The sequence below is a fragment of the Periplaneta americana genome, chromosome 9 (assembly GCF_040183065.1).
Source record: "Periplaneta americana isolate PAMFEO1 chromosome 9, P.americana_PAMFEO1_priV1, whole genome shotgun sequence".
Lineage (NCBI taxonomy): Eukaryota > Metazoa > Arthropoda > Insecta > Blattodea > Blattidae > Periplaneta > Periplaneta americana.
In genome coordinates, this window is record NC_091125.1 from 118,167,143 (window position 1) to 118,189,597 (window position 22,455).

General features: G+C 38.1%; 1 protein-coding gene across 1 annotated transcript in view; it reads left to right on the forward strand.

Moving 5' to 3' along the window:
• LOC138706424 (signal-induced proliferation-associated 1-like protein 2) overlaps positions 1-22,455 on the forward strand; it is a 267,880-nt gene that overhangs the window by 177,799 nt on the left and 67,626 nt on the right. The window contains exon 3 of the mRNA XM_069835715.1: positions 8,478-8,731. Within this exon, the coding sequence (XP_069691816.1) occupies positions 8,478-8,731 (254 nt within the window). The remainder of the gene's footprint in view (positions 1-8,477; positions 8,732-22,455) is intronic.

Here is a 22,455-nt window from a genome sequence, read left to right on the forward strand (position 1 = left end):
GGTTCAGAAAAGTGTGAATACAATTAATAATTATATATAATAAATTTTCAGTCAAATACACTTTTCAATTTGTGAGGTCAGATAATCTATTACATCACAATATTTAATACGAAGTCACTAATATTTTCGACTTTAAAACAGTGTTCAGCTTTACCATGTACAGTTTACCTCAAGAGGCACGAAATTTATATAATTGTAAATGCCAGTACGTGCATTACTTACCATGTTATTAATTGCTAGATCAACTTATCACCTATTTTTTAAACATTGTTTGCATCTCATGCACCTGAAGATGACTTTTTAAAGTCGAAAATATTAGTGACTTCGTATTAAATATTGTGATGTAACAGATTATCAGACCTAACAAATTGAAAAGTGTATTTGACTGAAAATTTATTATATGTAATTATTAATTATGTTATTTAGATTTTGTTCCTACAACAAAGGTTGAATTAGAAAAAAAAAAAGGACTTCAGGAACGTTCGTGCTCGCGGAAATCTTATTAAATGATAGATCTACTGATCGACATATTAAAACTATCTGCCTCGATACTTGTCTCTAGAGTTGATGACTTCTTTTTTTTTTTTTTTTTTTTTTTTTTTTTTCATGATAAAGTGAATTATTACTCTCCAGACTGATCATCTGACTCGACTGAAATTTGTTACAACCACCACGGACACACACATTCTGAGGTTAATAACAGGGCATTCATGATTTCGGTAACTAGACAGTTGCGAACTTTTGTTTTCAAGTTAATTTTAGAAAGTACACATTTGCTTGTATTACTTGAATAAAGGAAGGCCGACACATGCAAAGCAAACTTTGAAATATCTTTTAACTCGTTATTGCCACCAATATCAGTAAAAGCGCCAGCATTATATTATAGATAGGCTGTAAAACACTGGGAATCCCTTTCCCATATACCACAAAGTTTTAGGGACTAAAATCAGTGTTGCCACCCCGTCTGCTAGAAATCAGAAAAAAAAAAAAAGAAAATTCTGAAAGTCGCCAATTATTGTATAACGAGAGATTATTCTATGAACATTATTATATGTTACATAGTAAAACAATCAAATCTATCGTACAAAATGATGATTATTGTACGAGGTGGCAACATTGGTCATGCTTGCGTATCTCTGTGGTGCGATAAGGACTTTCGCCCACACGGGGAATTAGATATCGTCAGATGCTGACGTTTTGATTTCGAGTATCATGGCACATGGTTGATGTCTGTTAGCTTGTATCACAGAGCAGACTTGAGACTACCAAATTCTGCAGAAGTCTAGCTTTATTTAATAATCGTTTACAGTTTTTCCACCTTGATTACGTTATGATGTAAGCCTATAAAAGTGTCATTATGTTCCCTAATAAATTGTCTTCATTTTTAATTGGTTATTTAACGACACGGTATCAATTGTTGAGCTAATTAGCGTCGTTGGAATTGAGTAATGATCACAGCGAAATGATATTCCACGGATTGAGTTCGAGTATTTGTCGTGGAATTACCTGACATTCGCTTTGCCGTTATGGAAAACCCCGGGGAAAAATCCCAACCAGATAATCAGTCCATGCGGGATTCGAACCCATGTCCGATCGATGCCTCGGATCACTAGTCCAACTATCTACCCTTGAGGTGCGCCGATATCAGATTATCTTTTTGTCATGGATGATGTCATAGATCTAGCTATGATTGAATGATGTTGGTTTAGTGTTTCATTGTATTCGCTTCTTCTCATTTAAAAATCTGTACATTTAGTGTAGGAATTCCATACGTCTCTATTTTAAAGGAACTGTACCGATTTTGAGATCTTTGTCCCTAGTCTCGTTTTTATTTGCTGGGCCTACATTTGTACCGCTTTTTCAAAAATAGTTATTTTTTATTATTTTTCGTTTATGATTTCATGAGTTGGAAACATACATTATTTACAAAACAATTTACTGTATTATGAATTTGTCTATGTATTACATGACTTCGTGGATACGAAGTTATCACGTATATTTATGTGATTCTGGACGTAATGACATCTGTCTGCTGTGCAAAACATATGAATACACTGTTGCATGAAATTTACTCTTTCCCTTTTCCCCTATCCTCATAAGATTACCAGCTGCACTTAATCAAAACGAAAGTTACTAGCGAATGTTATTTGAAATTTGGACGTATATAATAATTATATTAATATTATTAACAAATAAGTTAGTGCAGTAATAATAAATAAACAGTAGGCCTATACATGTACTTGGTTTTCGTACTAATCATTACATAATAGTCGAACAAAATACATTTTTAGGTTGTCTCATGAATTAGTCAAACCAATTAATGTTTCGAGATAAAATCAATTTTAATGGTAAATCAATCATAAATAAGTGAAGTATATTTATTATTATTGTTTCAGTTCGTATCATTGCAATTTTACCTGATTTGGCAATATTTGTTAACAGTTGGCAACTTTGAAACAGAGCCATATTAACTTATTAGGAACTAACGTTACGTGGACCCCACTATAAAAACCGTTAAGATTTTAACTCAGATTCATGAGACTTCAAAATATAACTTGCAGTTAAAAGACCCTGAAGGGAGCATTCTTGTCATGTGCTGGTGGTACAATAGTAGGGGAGAGTCGGGTAGTATCGGACAGTGCGTTTCTTTCATCTACCACCATTTGGTAGTACCTGAATGACATGGTTACGTTTCTCTATGCGACATCACAGAAACGTACCCATGTCAATCAGGTACTATCATCGTGTGGTAGATGAAAGAAACTCACTGTCCGATATTACCCGATGTCCGAAACTACCCGACTTTCCCCTAAGTGTAATTATAAAATTGAGTAAGCCTAAACTATGTCCTAATTTTAACAATTTTTTAAGTGTCCTGTTCTTTTATTTATAAAATCTGGAAACTTAAACTTAGTGTAATGTGAAGACGAATTTAAAACTGAAACATTTTTAAAATAAACGAAGAATGCTGAATTTCGTGACACGATAGTGTCTGGTAATGGTTTCTTAGCTGAGTGATTTGCGTTCACGAAGTATTCGTATCCCAGCAGTGTTAAGTCAGAAACTGAGAAGGGTTGTTAAACAAGGCGGTAAACAACACAGTAGGCGGTTGTAAACTCTTTAGAGCCTTGTTGACGTATGTGCTTTATTACTTCCTCTCTATCCTGTTACGGCTTCTCGGCGCTGTGGAAGATACCTCCGTCGCTTAGTCGAGGTAAAAATAGAGACAGTCCGAAGAGGCTGTACAAGTTTCAATAGCAATAAAAAACTTGTTCTGTTTAATTGGCTGTACGTCAGTGTGGAAAATGAACCAAGATTTCTTACCAACTGTAATAATAGTAGACAATCGAGTTGTGTATTCATTATGTAGAATTAATGTGATTTTTTAATTTTTTATCGCATAAAGGAAGGAAAAAAGTATTTTAATGCTGTAAATAATGGATTTCGAGATTTTTACTCAAATAGAAGTTTTGCAATAATCCCGAGAAAGCGAGTTTAGATTACCGTCTGCTGTGTGTACACCGAATTCTCCTCAACTACTACTGGACGGGTTTTATTCATATTCAGTATTTGCAAATTAGTTTGTGCGGGAACAGTGCACATGGAATGTAATAATTGTAATGGAAAGTTAAACGGTCTTTATTTCAAAATACATAAGATGACGTTCCACTTCAGTAATCAATAATTTTTAGGTAGGTTATTTAGCGTCTGAATGAGATGGTGATAATGCTGGTGAAATGAGTCCGGGGTCCAGCACCGAAAGCTACCCAGCATTTGCTCATATTGGGTTGAAGGAAAACTCCGAAAAAACCTCAACCAGGTAACTTGCCCCGACCGGGAATCGAACCCAGACCACCTGGTTTCGCGGCCAGACGCGCTAACCGTTACGCCACAGGTGTGGACGTAATCAATAGATGAACACTGTGTATGTATATACACAGTTTATTCCCTTTTGGATTTTCCATTCAGCCCAAAAACAGTCATCTTGAACGCTGACTGAAGTAACCGTAAGAGACTAACAAAGTTCCGAATATGTCGAATGTTTTTGACAATCGAATAATTCAAAGACATTCAATCGATTATTTCCAGCATCACTACTTACGAATGTAGTATGAACGCATTGTCTTTTTTTTAATTTCTAGAAACAAATTATACTTCGCAAATGCTAAGAATTTGGTACAACATGCCAAAAAATAAATAAACTTCATTCTCTGTAACGTTGCAAAAATTTCTTACCTCGCGTTATGTACCCCTATTTTAACAGCTTACATAGACGTGGTGGGTGAGTGTTAAGAAAAATTTCAGTCTGTCCAACTGTTTATATCTGATATCGTCTAAGCTCCTAATCATCATGTAAGTACAGACCGATTATTTAGTCCTGACAGCTCAGCGATGCGAAAGAGGGAAGTAATAGGAGTAGTGGGAAGAGCTCCGGAGTAGAGATAAGGACGAGCGGTCGGTAAAGGAATGCAGTACAGCTTAACTGTACTGGAAACATTGCTATACCGCACGCATGACATCCGATCGCTCCGAGGCAAGCGAGTAACTAACCCATACACCCCTTGGCGTAACTAAATGGACTCGCCTGACCCAGGCGCACATCTCCGGCGATTGTCAGGACTAAATAATCGTACTGTACCATATATTATATGAAATTATTGATTGGTAGAATATCATTTGTAAAGTTTGGAGGATCATCCAAACGCCAGTGAGGGAATTCGAATTTGCGGAATTATCAATCCGTGTTCTAGCACAAGACCACCGGAGTGGCTACGGATAATTTGGTTTCGCTAATGTTGCAATCCTCTGATGGTCACTGAAATCTCATATTTGCCGCTTCATTTTTTTCTTTCTTTCATTTGCATTTGTTGCTTTCTTTATGTGTGCATAACTAACCCATTCGGTGAATTTGAAATTCTCGCAGTTTTATTCAATTTTAGAACTATTTCAGGTGATATTTCTTGTGATAATTTTAATTGTTTTTGTGTTTTTGTACTTCTGCTAATTATAATACAGAATGTTTGGGTCTATAATGTCACATTATGTTGCCTAAGTAAATTCTGTCGTACTGGCTGATACAGTAGTAACTTTGAAGATTCAATTGAGTCTATTGAATTTCGGATATTTGCATTTGAGCCAGACCCGGATTTCTTGTCGTTTCCTTTTTATTTTTCTTAAACGTTACATGAACTAAGATTCACGGGCAAATCCACTTCTCTTCACTACAGGCCTGCCTTGTAATAATTGAATAACACGGCTAACGCTCTTAGCAGTGCATGTCACCATTCTTTGAAACACTGTCGACTTGTTTTTCCTCGTAATACGGTGACCTGTTACCTCAGTGACGTTGCTTGTTACAAGACATGAGGAAGTCGAGGCGATGGTATATTGTCATGGCGACCAGAAGGACGGGTCCCGGGTTCGAACTTTGTCAACCTCGGTTCCCGCATAGTATTCACTATGCAGCTTCCGACCACTGAAGATCAATACGAACATCTCGGCCAAGGAATCCGCCCAACTTTTACTCTACTTCATTGCTCCATCTCCGTCTTTTCTTCGCCCTGTACAAGATCATTAAAGGCTGTTGATAAAGAAACCCAAACAATTGTGATTAAAAAAAATTTAGTTTACGGTTCTTGATCCCCTGAAAGAAAAAAGAGACAATTGGAAAAGTCTGATGTTGAAAGTTTGCAACATGTATAAAGACAGTCCTTAAAATATAAGCAGACAATGAAGAGAGATTACGTAGCTCTTCGAAACGGCAGCGGAAAAAAAAAAAAAAGTGAAATTGAGACGAACTTGATTCAAAACCAAGAAGATATAACAAAGTTCGTGGAGAAATTTAAATTATGCTTTATTTAACGACGCTCGCAACTGCCGAGGTTTTATCAGCGTCGCCGGTGTGCCGGAATTTTGTCCCGTAGGAGTTCTTTTACATGCCAGTAAACCTACTGACATGAGCCTGTCGCATTTAAACACACTTCATCGACCTGGGCCGGGATCGAACCCGCAACCTCGAGCACAGAAGGACAGCGCTATACCGACTGCGCTACCCAGGCCGATGTTCGTGGAGATGACGATGATATCGGGTTTTTATGCATTGTAGGTTGTCAAGTACATGCACCCATCTTTGGATTAAGAATATGCCGGTATATGCATGCTACAGAGTGCGGAAAAAATATTACAATAAATTCTAAAGTGGAAAGGGGGTACAAAGTTAAGAATTTTAGGCAGTCTAAGGCACTTCAATATGGAGCTGCATGTATCAATATGTGTAAATGTTGAAGCTAAGCGGCATTTATTGTGAAATGTGTATATAACTTGTCAAACGTAAACAATATTCACTGGCGCAAGCTACATGAAGGGAATACACTAAGCATTGTTTGTTTTTCGTTTACTTGTTCCGTTGTGTCACTTGCAGTTAGAATCTTTGATTTCAACATGACAACGCACCTTCATATTTTGCTCGTGCAGCCAAACTGCAACATTTGGCGAGAGATTGATGGAACGTGATGGTCCAATAGCATGACCTCCACGTTGCCCTGACTTAACAGCGTGCGACTTTTTCATTTGGGTACTATGAAGGACATGGTTTACAGTACACCTATGGAAGGTGAGCAAACCTTAATACAGCGAGTTATGGCGCAGCAGAATTGATCCAGACCATCCTGGAATCTTTTCGAGAGTGCGTCAATCCTTGTTACGCCATTATGTCATGTTGTGTATTAAACTTACATCATTTGATAAAATAAGCGATGTAAGATAACTACTGTATTGATTGGACTAACCGAAAACATATTATGTTTCTGTATAAAATTATTTATTTTTTCCACTTGATCATCTACAAACACAATACAAAATTGCGGCTTTGGATCTGTAACTCGCAGAGCCGCAGCAAAACGTCTGAGACCAGCTTGTTCCTATTCTTAAAATACTTAGTTTTATGTCACCTGTTTACTCTCAAGTTTTTTTTTGTACGTACAAACCCTGTATATGATCATAATTAATCTTTACTTAGATTCTTCTCCCAACCGTGCATAATATACTGTGGAATCCCTGCCATCAAGTCACTCAATTGAGTGCGCTTCGTGTATAATGGCAGTTAACAATATATATGTCAACATATATGTCGAACATGAAGTAAGGCCACAAAGGGAAAAACACTAGAGGAGGGGGATTGGATCCGGTGCTTGGATTGAACATCGGCGTAGTTCAGTGGTTAGAGCGCTTGGTACGTAGAACCAAGGACCCGAGTTTGATCCCTGGCGCCGTAGCGAGTTTCTCTCTTCTAATAACCATTGTCACAAATAGCTAATACGATACAACTATATAACCACCACAGATGAAAGAAACAATATTTACGTTCTCGGGTCTCCTGCCTCTTGTTGGATGTTCGGGCGTCTCGGAATTTATTATTTTTGTGGTAGGATGATGAGTGATAGGTTTAATTGTGACCACTATACTGTCCCTGGAACCCTCTGACTCTTCTGACATTCTGGAATGTATCTAACATACACACATACAAGAGTATTCCGTGTTAGTTACAAACAGGTATAAAAAAGAACACATTAGTGACACTTCAGGGGAACGCTGCAAATTCTTTTAGAAGCGTCGTTTCACACCAGGCCATTCGACAGCTTTCTTACTCGTTTGTACTGAAGAATGCGAGGAACATTCTTTCTATAGTCATAACCTTAGGTATTTCTGTTTAATGATATATTACATGTGTGTACATAGCTGAAAGTTATAAGATAAAATACATGGTTTTGAGGAGGATGTGAAATTTCGTTTAGTTCGTTGAACATATTGAAATGTCGCACCATTCACTGTCGATCTCGTTCACAAATGCTTGATTTGTTTCGATGTGATCATTCATCACATGCGATTAAAATTCTTGCTAATGTTTTCTACACTTTATTCAATGTCATTAGTGGATTATGATCGTCATTTTGAAAATTCATGTATCAGAATTACGTTGATCCACACGAGAAGCTTTTCAGGGTGTGTGTAGTTTTGTACTGCAACGCCGCCAGATCTGGATTAATTCACAATATTAATTTTTTTTACTTCTGTCATTTCCCAGAGTTTTAATGCAGAATTTTACGCGCGCGCGCGCGCACACACACACACACACACACACACACACACACACACACACACACACTCACACAATCTGAATAAATTCACTCAAATAATACAAAAGCTATGAGGAAGTGCAGGAAAAACTATTGTTCAAGTGTTCAAGAACATACGGGCAGACATGAAGTTTAAAAGTATAATCAAATAAAGGTCATCCGTCATCTTTTGTTGCATTACAGCCATTGTAGGTCTTAATTTAATAGACTGTTAATAGCCTATGTAATTTAAAGGATTCGGATCTCAGTAACCTAATACTCGAAAAACGCTACGAAAGAACCTATTTCGCATGAAGGCCTTTTAAGCATCGTTAAGTAATTGCATAATTTTATGTTTTTCAGTTGTCCATTCTTCCGCAATGAAATCGGCGGTGAGGAGGAACGAGTTGTCAGTCTCACAAGGGGGCAGTCCCCGCAGAACACACAGCGGCGCCCGCTGCACCGACCCCCCATGGCGTACGGAGTGTCGGTGCTGGAGTTCCCCCCTGGAGAGACCCACTGGCGCCATGGTACCTGCCCCTATCAACGCCACCCGCGCGCCGTCGAGAGCGTGGATATGGGCGCGCGATACTACCGCAATCACTTCTACGGCCAAGGTAAGCCACGGCATCAGCCTGTTTCCATAAAATTAATTACATGTTTTGGAATTATCCTGAAAACCCGATGGTTTGCTAAAGTTTAAAATGAAATAACATCGTGTTTTCAGTTCTTATCCTCTACTTGTCAAATAATCAGTCGCTGATTAGTTTCGCCCGTAGTCGTTTATAAACTTCTTCCCATGCTGTCATTAAACCCCATTTTAACAGTCGACATTAAATAGAGAATTCGCTTCCGTGCAGGCCACCCAGTCTCTATTCGAATCCGTGAGCGACCTACAGCTGTGCGGAAGCAATGCCGTAAATAGCGACGCTTGCCATGCGGTGCTACTTTTATGGTCAGCTGCTGCTACTGTTACGACCATTGTTCCATTTTAAAGCATGGCAGCATGTAAGGTATGGAAGTTGTTCAGTTGCAATCGGTGAATGGTATTCGTTGCGTATTTCGGAATTCTGTTTTGTGCTGTCATGACAACGCACTGAATAAAAAAGTGACAAGGAATGTAAGAAAACCTCAATGATTGCGTGAAACGTCTGTACTTGAAGCAGTAAGATGTACTTTAACACTGTACTGTATTTTATTTGATATTCATGTGTATACATAAATGATATGCCCAATATTTCCATGATTTATGTGGAATACATTGAAGCAAATTAAAATGGAGAAAAGCTCGAGACTGACCGCGTGGAAAACCACTTACACTTCTATTTTCATGGTACGGTACCACAAGTGACATCGTGTTACAAGCAAATGGAGCTATGTTATCCATAGAGTTCTCCTTATAAACGCTTCACGTGAAAATAAAATAGTTGGAAATGAATCACTTTTTACGCAAAGCAGCAATTTGCTCACACGATAACTCGCACGGAATAATAACAATTGAACTAAGAAAACTCTGGCGATAAGTTACGTTTTACTGAAAACAGTAGTTTGCTATCGTGTTTGGAATAGGAACTGGGACTCTGAAGAGGATGAAGCCAAATTGTACAGGGAATATCTTTTAACTGTCCCGCAGATTTGAAATTTCCCGATCGCGGTCGCAGAGCTACTGTCTCCCGCTATGCATGTACCCGCTGTTGCCTGGCAAGCAAGCAGTGTACAGATATTTGTACTGACCCAGCTCATATTTTATGCTCAAAATGTCTCCCGTTGACTGCTACACATTGCTGATATCTTCTTATAAAATTATTATTAATTTTCACAAGTTTCAGCAGCACTGATTGACTCCATTTCAGCTCTTATGTAGTCTTTTACGATCATTTATTGAACCTTTTTCTTTGACTTTTTCAGCTAGGTTTTTTTTTACACAAGGTACGGGTCTTGGAAGGCCGAGACGTAGATAATATTAAAATGGATTAGAGGGAGGTGGAATATGTTGGTAGAGACTGGATTAATCTTGCTCAGGATAGGGACCAATGGCGGACTTACGTGAGGGCGACAATGAACCTCTGGATACATTAAAAGCCATTATTATTATTATTATTATTATTATTATTATTATTATTATTATTATTATTATTATTATTTACTTGTTTATTAGTGATATCAAGAAATATATCATTTTACTAGTGTATATTTTTTTATCCAATGCCACCAGGTTGTCATTTGACATTTCTGGTCTCTCCTGGCAGTGGCTTATTTGTAACCCACTTCTCAGGTTGGGGCGCCTGGAAGTCAGAGTTACGCTGCCCCGATGATGATAGGATGATTATGAAGTGCCAGGAGAGGTCTTAAAACTAAGACTAACCTAATTTTCAGACCGTGAACGAACACAGAAACATTTCCCTTTTAAGAAAAAATTCCTGTGATCTAACAGGGAATCGAACCGGGGACCTCATGAACTGTAGTCAGAAGCTCTGACCACTAGCCCACGAGGCTGGTCGTAGTGCATATTTAGTCGTATATTTTAAGGTATTTAAAGGGATACTTGCATTCATATTTAGTAGGTTTTTATGGCATGAACTTCCTGGCTCTAGTCATTACAAACCATGTGAACACTGCATTCATTTCGCACTTGGATCAACAGTAACTGATTTGCGCATGCGCTGTTCTCACGACCGACGAGCAGTTGCCCGCAAGATAACACGTGGCTAATATGTGTATGTGAATCTTCCCACATGCGAACGTGTCAGGCAGCTGTTATGATATGATATGATTTATAGTCACTCAACCATTTGGCCCTGCTGGCCCTTCACATTCAAACTGTTTGTTTATTGTCCCGAGGAAGTCTGTTCTGACTGATCTTTTGTTTCTACCAATAAATTCAGAAGTTTTGAAAAATATTTTTTCATACTAACCAGGCTGACACCTGGTGGAACTCAGAGTTGGGGGGGGGGGGAGGAGGGAGTCAACACGATATCAGGGTACATAGAAGACAGCGCAGGGGTTTTATGGTTTTCCTAGGGCCCTAAGACAAATGTCGGTATGAGCCGTAAAAGAAATGGGCTACGGACCTACATCCTCCCACTCCGCTACATAAATTTAGTTATGTTCCAAATTAAAGCCTCATAAAAATCTGAGCGTTTGTTCTCGCATGTCGGTCGCCTTGAATTCTTCAATTCAGCGACGCCTCCCTCTCGCCACTCGCTCTCGTCAGGCTTTCATACATCTGCGATTTTGCCCTGCTATTGTCGTGGTTGTAACATATCTTCTCACGAGGTAGCTATTAGGTTACGTTCATTTTCAACTTTTCCTCTTCAAAATCCCCAAGTTCAACGAAGTGAGACAAGTGGCCTACAAGCTTAGTGCTCACATAGACACAAAGTGCATTCAGTATATTTTCGAACTGCACTTGTTTTGTTGTACCGTTAAATATACATGCGCGTGTCACCGAAGATTATTTATTGTTACCTTGCCTGTTGAGTCAGGCTGTCAAACAGCGTCAGATTGTCTTTAAGAACTGAGCTACACGAGATTTTGTGAAAACATGTCAAGGACCTTTTGTGATTTTTCCTGGAATCTCTTCATATACGCCTTATCGCTAGTCTTCTTCTCTGCCTTTCAAGTGATACATTTAGCATACATTCCAGGCGTGTTTTTCTGGTTCTAGATAACTTCTTCGTTTTCTGTGCCCTGGGTGTTGCCTACAGTCAGGGCAGTCCAGAAACTTATTCATTGCTCATTGTACTTCCTTACAGCTTCATATTCTCTTGCAAGAAAGCGAGGCCGAATATCTTTTAATTGCTTCTCCTATCATTTTCCTCTCCTTTTATTTATTCATTTACTCACTAACTCATTAATTTGGGATTTCATGTTAAAAACGGATAAACGTTGAAGTCCTATGTTCGGAGCGGAAAGACATAATAATAATTTTTATGGTAAAGCTGTTTAAAAATATAGTATGTCTATTTTTCGTGCAGTCATCTCAATGCCTTTAATGTGTTGAGTTATCCGATAAACTTCTGGCCGGTCATTTTTGGCCGATGGCCTTTTATTCGCACAAGAAAAGGAAGACCTATTATAACAAACAATCGAATAAAAACTATATTATAACAAGCACACTGGAATAAAAACTATCTCGGTTATTTCAATTATTGAAAATTATTATCTAATTTGATATCAATTAAGTTAATTATTCATTTTGAGAAAGTGAAAGTAAAATTGAACCCAAATGAACGCTATGGAATAAATTATTTGAGCTTTTTTATTAAAAAACATCAGATGAATAACATAGGCAGACCAAAAGGATCCTGAATTTTACATAAATTTCTGAGTGTTTGAGTAGTAGTAAATTATATACTATAAATTCCTATATATAACAAATAAAATGAATATAAAATTAAATTACGTTGTAGATAGGCAACATACATTTATTTCAGAGTTCGTAGAATCCAAATGTTCCTACCGGTCAGTCTGGAGTGGGATTGCATTTGCTTGAGTTTATGGAAGAATGCGGATCTGCTTCTGTGAAGTACTGTGTACTTTAAATATTGTAATACAGTATAACATAATTCTGTTCGTACTACATTGGCGTATTTCGGGTCAGTCTTAAAGTATAAAATGGCCTACCTCTCTGTCATGCTTCGTTATCAGTGTGGATGGAAGAATGCCATTATGCGAAACTGAAGAGCGTAAGAGCTATGTTTTATATGTATGTTGCCACACTATATAACTTACTTGTATTGTTGAAAAAGTTTAATTTATTACTAATGGATACTGCTCTGTTAGCATAAAATATGTGAGCACGCATTGCTTTTCTTTATGCTTCGAAACTATTTTTAACGCCCAGTATTTTATATACAAATGCTAATTAGGGTGCTTTCTTGTCATATTCAACATGAAACAAGTCCAGGCTGGTCCAGGTTCAAATCCTGGTTGACATTTTTTCTTCCAGATGTTTTTTTCAACCTATTTAGAGCAAATGCTGGTTAACTTTCGTCGCTGGACTGTGGATTTATTTATCTGGCTTACCACCTTCATGGCGGCCGGGTAGCTCAGTTGGTAGAGCAGCTGGCTATGGACTGGAAGGTCCGGGGTTCGATCCCAGGTGGTGACAGGATTTTTTTCTCGTTGCCAAACTTCCAGAACGGCCCCGAGGTTCACTCAGCCTCCTATAAAATTGAGTACCGGGTCTTTCCCGGGGGTAAAAGGCGGTCAGAGCGTGGTGCCGACCACACCACCTCATCTAGTGCCGAGGTCATGGAAAGCATGGGGCTCTACCTCCATGCCCCCCAAGTGCCTTCATGGCATGTGACGGGGATACCTTTACCTTTTTTTTTTACCACCTTCATTTCAATCATACGCCAGATAACCATCGCAGTTGATATAGCGTCGTAAAGTAAACCAATTAATAAACCTGGAACAAGGTCATACTTCATCAACTCTAGTTCAATGTGAGGAAGATACATATATTTTTTCTTTAATCAAATCCTGCCCCTAAACCTGAACGGAGGACGATAAAGTCATTTAAAATTAATTAATGAGGTTGTAATGGCTTGTCCTTCTGGGTGCGAACAGGACCAGACAGCGAAGGACACGTGTGGCTGGTTCAGGCGACCTGGCGTACCCTTTGGGCGGAGTTCGACTCCCGAAGTCGCACGCGTGGTTGAGTATTGCTGCTTCAGATGACTCGACCTTTACCGTCTGCGCTGGCATTTTCCCCTCTCGCTGGGGTAAATACCGCCTTAGGTCAGGGCTATACAGGTGTGATACACGAGTTTTTGCCATTGTGGCTGAGACATTTGCGAGCTGTTGCTATGGTGATTACGAGGGAGTTCACACTAAATGTTTGCAAGTTTGTCATATGATGCTTGAGGCTCTTAATAGCGAATTTCCATGGTAATACGGAGACATGAGGCTCGTATTCGCAAACTGTTGCCATGGTAATATGGGTTAAGCTAAGGTTCATATTCATAAGCTGTTGTCATGATACAGAGAGAGTTAAGACTCATATTCACGATGTGTTTGCCATTGATTCAGAGATGCAGATATTTGTACATCCGAGGTAATGTCATAATAAGGAAAATTGAACTTCATATAATCACAGTCTAATATATACAGTCACGAAGCTCAATACGTAGTAAATATGCATCCATAGATAGTTGCTAACCACTAGGATCGCTAATATCGCCTCATTACAAACAATGCGAAACAGTACCGGCACAGTCTATTGTTCCTAGCAACCTCACAACTCAAGCTTCGTGACTGTATATACTAGACTGTGATATAATGTTACTTTCAATCTTGCCTATTTCCCGCCTTCCTCTAGTATCTGCATACGAGCATATACTGTACATATCTTAATATATTACCAGTTGTTCTGTATGGTTGTGAAACTTGATCTCTCACTTTGAGGAACAGAGATTAAGGTGATTGAGAATAAAGGTTCTCAGGAAAATATTTGGGGCTAAGTTACAGGAGAATGGAGAAAGTTGCACAACACAGAAGTGCACGCATTGTTTTCTTCACCTGACATAATTAGGAACATTAAATCCAAACGTTTGAGATGGGCAGGGCATGCAGCACGTATGGGGCAATCCAGAAATGCATATAGATTGTTAGTTGGGAGACCGGAGGGAAAATACCTTTAGGGAGGCCGAGACGTAGATGGAAGAATAATATTAAAAATGGATTTGAGGGAGGTGGGATATGATGATAGAGACTGGATTAATCTTACACAGGATAGGAATCGATGGCGGGCTTATGTGAGGGCGACAATGAACCTGCGGGTTCCTTAAAAGGCATTTGTAAGCAAGTAATGTACTGTATTATCTGATACCTTCTTCCGCCCCGAACTTTTCTCACTTTCACCATTTCTTTGTCCATCCTTCCGTAGGCAGTTTCTACTTAGAGAGAATGCTGGGTTTGCAGTGAAAAATCAGCCCTTGGGGAGTTAACTACGAATGAGGGAGTTGAACGCGGACTTCAGTTTTGAAAATCTGAGAGTTGAGTAGGCCTGCTAACATGCAGTATTATACTTGTGTGGTACTCATTCATACGATGCATGCTGGTCACCTTGAGCACCCGGATGTGCCGTGCTGGAATAGGAAGCTGCGAGCCGACGGATGCGAGAGGTGACAGACGCAGAGCTGAATTGAGGGCGCCGAGGCGTGGGTGGTCGCTTGCACCATGTCGCAATGCTGCAGTCACGATCACGGCGGGAAAAGTAATCCATAACCATCAACAACTCAGGCCGCACCTCTTCGCTTCGACTCTCGGATCTGCAACGTAATCATGGTTGTAGTAAGCAAACACTCTCAACCATCTCCTGTTACTACGACAGTACGCAGATATGCATCTCAACTGTTTCCTCATTACCATGGCAGCAGTATACAGTATGCTTTTTGGTATCCAAATGCATACTGTACATTCTTATGAGGAGCATTGTTTCAAAATGTGTTTTCTCCATTGTTAAAAAAGTTTAACATGTGTGTAGCATTTTTTCTAATTACCTGAACTCAGAATTCAAATCTGCAACGATAATGTAACAAAACGAGTTTTCTCCCATCTTAAATTGTAGTTAAAGAGGAAGTGTTTGTTCAGAGCTTGGTTACTGTGGAGCGAATTATTATGTGCTAAAAATGTAAATTATTTATTTTGTATGTGGTAAAAAGTATAAATTTATTTGCCAAAACATTAAAAATATTTTGTCAAAATTTGACTAAAGTATATTTCTTCTGTTGTATATATAAAAAAAAAGGTAACCTGTAGTACTCACCAGTAACATCTAAACATTGGTTGGTGGTAGTTTCATTAGAGTTGCAGTATGTGACAAACGTCGTGTCCAAATTCTCGAATTTAAATGCTTGTTAATTGTCCCTGAACAATGCCTTATACCGCGAAAATGTTCGTTCCACGTAACAGGACGCTAGCCTTGCAAGAGCTGAGATTACAAACACTGACATTGACAATTTCACTTACAGTTGCACGCTCCAAAACTTGAGAAATTTTACGCTTTGGTTTACTCCGCTGTTTTTTTTTATTTAAAATTTGCATTTTTCATTTGTACTTTAGATCCTAGTACTGCGTTCAGTTATTTTTTCAACAGACTGCACCTCTCTGATCGTTTCGCAAAAAAAGTTTTTTTTATGTTTCTGATTTTTTATTGTTTCGCACAGTAAGACTATATTTGAGGACATGAACTGCGAATTATATTTTTAAACAGTCGTCCTTCAGAAATATTTCAATCGACGATGCATAATTTCTGTCCAGTTTATTTATTTGCAACATACGCAAAACTTAAAAAATGCTTGGCACAGTATGTTACAGAAATTATTTATTAGCCATGCACACCAGCGTGTTAGTACGAGTGGTGAGTATGCAGAGGAACTTTGGGATTATCTTTTTTAAGGAAATCATTTCTTGAAAGCGCTTTAACGAACACTTTTCTCCCATTTGAAACTAACCTAGCCAGGTTGGGGAACAGATCCTGTGTAGAGCATGAACCGCACATATGACAAGTATAATTTTTGGATAGATTACTGAAATAGGCGTACATTCTGCTGGTTTTTTTTCATACATGCTCACACATATTGTTTCACATATGTATGCAAATTCATTGTTACGTAGTAAATTATTTAGTGGCATTGTTATTAAACATTTTTACATTGAGTGAATCATGCAGGGGACTTCATCTTTTTATTTCAAATTTACATATTTTGAAAATGTATAAACATTAATAACTTTGTGGCGTGGTTATAGAAGAAGTGTGAATTATGTGTTTGTGATTAAGTATTTTGAAATTACTTATTTACGTAGGTATAAAAATAAAAAAATACGTGTTATGTGAAATAAAATTTGGTTTAAACAGTCAGGAAGATGTGTTCAGAATTTTGAACTAATTCAGGAGGACCTATGGTCGTACAAATAAAATATTTATTTATATAGGAATCCGCGCCCTAGTGATTACTCCGCGGAGCAGACCGGATCATTTTCACTAAACAGGAAAAAAAATACTAACCTAGAGAAAACTCACTTTGGAAGATGTTTCTTATTTCTTATCATGACAGTATTACACAAATACGCGTCACAAATGCCTTCTAGCTACGAAAGTAGCAACACCATTTGTTTGGGGGGAGAAGGAAGAATTTTGTCGTGTGAAATTTTCATAAGTCTTACCATAAGTTTGATGGAGGATTAGAGTAAATTTGAATTATGAAAAAAAAAAGTTAAATACATAATTATTATAAAGTTCATTTGAAATAAATATTTTTGAAACATGTTAAATCTCTTATTTCACCCTTTTCACACTTCTTATAATAGCTTCAGTAATTTATTATCTTATAACGGTAATCGTGTAATCTTTAATTACGAAATGCCCAACTCTGTTCATAAGAAGGAAGTGTATTGTTATTATAGTAAAGTGACTGAAATTCTTTCATCTCAGTAAAATCACTGAAATTTGGTCACAAACAAGAGTAAAACCTATACTATATACCTCTCTAATATTTTAGGAGGGTAAGAACTATACTGTACTAGCTATTTATCACTCTCTTACATTATTGCGTCAGTGAGTAGGTCTACACAAAAACGTGTCACTCATGTCTAAGGTTACCATGGTAATATTACACATTAATATGGTGCTTAACTGATTCGGTTACCATGAAGTAGTGCACAAATACCTCGATTGCCATAACAATATGTAGCAATGTATGTATATATTGTCAAGACTTCCGATACTTCTGTGACAGCAGCTCACATTTCGTGCTCCACTAAGATATATTGAAGTCAGCTTGTCAGTTAATAGAGGTTCTCTACATTAAATGTATTTACTCGTATTTTACTGTTGTTCAGTGCAATTTTGATCCAGTGACCGGAACAGCTCACATTATTGTGATGACCGAGATGTCTATTTCCTGAAACATCTTTGGCAGTGACATTTCCGCGCGCTGCAACCCTCCGATTATTTATTGTACAGTGGTGGACAAAAATATTGCCCAGGTAGAATATTTCTAAGTCAATAAGCGCCTTTTCACAACACATACAGTTTCAGAATTGTGCAAGCAAAGATTATACCATCGTCATTTAACGTGCAATTTTCTGTTGCTCATGTGAACTGCGCGTTAGATCTGTATTTCAACACAAGCAGTCCTTTTGTCCACCATGGTACTTACCTTCCGTTAGGCAGTCATATCCTGTTTCTTCTCGACAGTTTGATCAGCCTCTTGATTCTTAAAATTATATGTAAAGGGTGAGCAGATTATATCCTTACCACGAAGTAGCAACTTTGACTGTCGACCGATGTGCTTCCACGTGCCGGTTACGGAGAGAGCATATTGATGATTCGAAAATTCTCAAACAACCTAAAATATTATTAATTACAAATAAATTAAAATGTCATTTACTCATTCAAATTTCCCACAGCCCCAAATCCTTCAGCAGGGACGTGCGTTCGCGTATCTTTTAGTTGTTTTTTTTTTTTTTCCTTCTTTATTCTCACTGAATTATCGATATTTACCTGCTTGCTAATCTTCGGGATATGCATGTTCATGTTTTGATGTAGAAAATCACATACTATTCTTTCCTTCTGTCGTGTCAGTTTCTGCACTGTCGTGTGCAGGATAACCGGTATCCACTATGTTTATACAATTTGTAAATAGTGTGCACACCTGTGGAGTAATGGTTAGCGCGTCTGACCATAAAACCAGGTGGCCCGGGTTCGAATCTCGGTTGAGGCAAGTTACCCATTTTTAACTATCGCAGATGATAGATGAAATAAAGGGAAAGTGGGGAGTGCTGGTGGAATGATGAAAGCGAGAGTACACAGAGAAAAAAGACGCTCTGCTATGCCTGCTTTGTCCACCACAAATTTAATCACGATCTGGCCGGGAATCGAACCCGGACTGCGGCAAGGTAGGGTGTAAATTTCCGTAATGAGTTTACATGTCTTGGGCTCCATGATTTTTTTTTTAATACTCATGTTTTTTTTTTTTTTTTTTTTTTTAATTTTTCCCAGAGACTTAGGGTGTTATTCTTTTTTTTTTTTTTTTTTTAATTTTTCCCAGAGACTTAGGGTGTTATTCATAGACATTTCGCTAGCCCCGCTACGAGCGTGCTAAACTAGCCCCGACTTTGCCAGAAGAGGGACGAATTATTCATATCGCTAACATTGGTTTATGAATATGAAAAACGTTAGTTTCGCTGATCATCCACCGGAAGCCCGCGCTAAAAATGTCTATGAATACTGCCCGTAATTTTAATTGGTTATTTCATGGCGCTCTATTAACTGCGAGACTATCTAGCGTCAGTGAAATTGGTGATAGCGAGATGAGACTGAGGATTTACCATAGATTGTCTGACATTGACCTTGCAGTTGCAGAAAACCTTGGAAAAGAAACCGAACTAGGGTATCAGCACTAGCGGGATTCGAGCCCTTACCCCTCAGCTATGCCTGAGGCCTCTGAAATATGTAGGTGATAGAATGGTGGTGGGGCAGAAGTGGTGTAATGATATAAGAGATCAAATTACTTGTAAAAATTTTACCAGAGCCGCATTGTTTAATTTCCCAGAAGTCGAAATCAGGTTCTTGGAATAAGTAGCACAAAGGCTAAAGTCAATGTGAGACTGTGGAATGTCTCCTTGCAAGGAGTTGCTGAACTGACGTAATATCCTGCCGGGCCTTACTGGCGAGTTCTTATTAGTAGTCCAGAGGGATGACCAGCAAGATCGCATGCCTTCGTATAGAACTATAGAGAATACCGTCAAACACTAGGGCTTCGATGCCAGATGTAAGGACCTTTCAATTAAGATTAAATTAGATCATTATAATTATTTACATTATACTGTATATTCGATATTTGGGACTAAGAGGGATGAAGTTACAGGAGAATGGAGAAAGTTACACAACGCAGAACTGCACGCATTGTATTCTTCACCTGACATAATTAGGAACATGAAATCCAGACGTTTGAAATGGACAGGGCATGTAGCACGTATGGGCGAATCCAGAAATGCATATGGATTGTTAGTTGGGAGGCCGGAGAGAATAAGACCTTTGGAGAGGCCGAGGCGTAGATGGGAGGATAATATTAAAATGGATTTGAGGGAGGTGGGATATGATGGTAGGGACTGGATTAACCTTGCTCAAGGTAGGGACCGATGGCGGGCCTATGTGAGGGCGGCAATGAATCTCCGGGTTCCTTAAAAGCCATAAGTAAGTACTGTATACTTCGCACGAAAACATGACGACCTTCCCTCATCCCCTTCACCAGTTGACTGCTGCCACGCGCAAGGGATAAACCCTTAGCCGAGTTGCCAATTCTTGAAGTCATTGCGACTTGCGAATGTTTTTCAAACTGTGTTCCGTGAAACCGCGATTTTCAGCGAGACTATATTATCTTTGTAAATATACCTTAATTTATAATTACTGAAACAAAATTGGTATAAAAATGAACAAACGTATTTTAAAAACACTCTATATTTATATTTTCACTAACATGTTTTGCCTAAATAAACAAAGAACTGCAGAATTATATAATAAGTGTTAAATTCTCATGTTATTGAAGTTCCAGAATTTTATACTTAATTAAGGATGTTGCGCTTGTAAAATTTTCGGAAACTGTGATCATTGAATAGCAATTTATAGTACAAGAGAGTAAAATTAGATTTTATCCGCTTCGCCTTGGGTGATAATTTCCACGAGCGCATAAAATCTGTTTACTCTAGTGTGCTATACAATATTTTATTCATTACCGATGTAAATTTAATTTTAAATTGTAGGTTTTTTCTTTGTAATGTGTTGTTGGCGAAGAAGTTCATATTTATTCATTTTAATTAATGCCAATTTGTTGGTTGTCATGTAGAGAGTGATTTAAAAATATTTAATTCACTGCTGTAAGTTAGAAAACTTTTATTCACTGCTGTGAATAATGTCATTATTTAGGTTGCTAAGGACGGTGAAATAAAGACCAGTTTAGATACCAGTCATGGATAAATGTATTCCTTTTACATCATTTTTTCATAACACGAAAACCATATTAAAGCACGAAAGAATACATTTGTTTGTCTGCCAATTTAGTTGCTGCTTCGATGGAAATTTTCTGTAGGCCTAAGGAACGTTATAAGATACGAAATATGATTTAATTAATTAAGGGGGCATGTACACTTCTTATACCTTAAAATTCTGTTATATAAAATATAGGCCTAATATAAAATTTAAATTTCTACACCAACTATTGAAGTTCATTCAGGTAAAAACAACCTGTAGGCCTATTAGTTTTTTTTTAGTTATTTAACGACACTATCAATTACTAGGTTATTTAGTGTCGATGGGATTGGTGATGGCAAAATGGTATTTGGCGAGATGAGGCGAGGATTCGCTATAGATTACCTGACATTCGACTTACTGTTGAGAAAAACCTCGGAAAAATCCCAATCAGATAAATCAGCCAAAGCGGGAACTGAACCCACGACCAAGTGCAACTTCAGATCGTTAGTTAACTTAGGCAACTGAGCTACGCCAGTGGCTCTGTATTAGTTCTGAAGTTATGATTTTTAATGTAAAGTGCGGCATTGGCTGTAATAGCTGTTAAGTGGAAAACGGCATGAGCTTTTTCTTCTTCCCAAACTATATTCCTTAAAAACCCTTTTCCTGGTAATTCCGAAAGTGCTGGATAGAATCGAATGACATTTTTTCTGAATTCTTAAACGTAATGTACAAATCAGGCCAGAATATATTTCCGCAAGTTTATTTGCTGTTGGCGATATCTCTTTCGCGTACTGTTCACATACTGTTCGACGAAGTAAATCACGCATAAAATCGTCTATCATACCGAATTCTGTTTTAATTTGTTTATTTTCTCTTTAGTTGGTGAACCGTAATTCTTAATTTCTATGCCCTATATATATTTTTTACCAACTCCGCCGGTTGCGTCCGATGTTAAGTGATTAAGATTTGTACTTATCAAACTACCTCAACTTTCGATTACTCTATGCATAGAATTTCTAACGTTAGACACAATATTTTAACACTTTGTTTTCTTAGCTACGCTCCTCTGCAAATAAGATATTCTGTTTTCTTCGACGGTGTTATTTGTTCTTGTGATGGTCCTCGATCTTCAAGTGAATCAGAAGGCCTGGCTGCGGATCATCTGCTCCAACACTCATTAATCATGGCCGGAATAAATTAGATAAATTGAAGCGCACAACGGTATAAAACAACACGTCGACAAATGTCTGAAAAGACACTGAGAACGGGTGAAACCAAACAGGTAGAGGCAATGACTACTAGATTTGGCAATGCTGGGATCTATTGTATTTCTGCCACGCGGCTAGGGGTTGAGTAGAG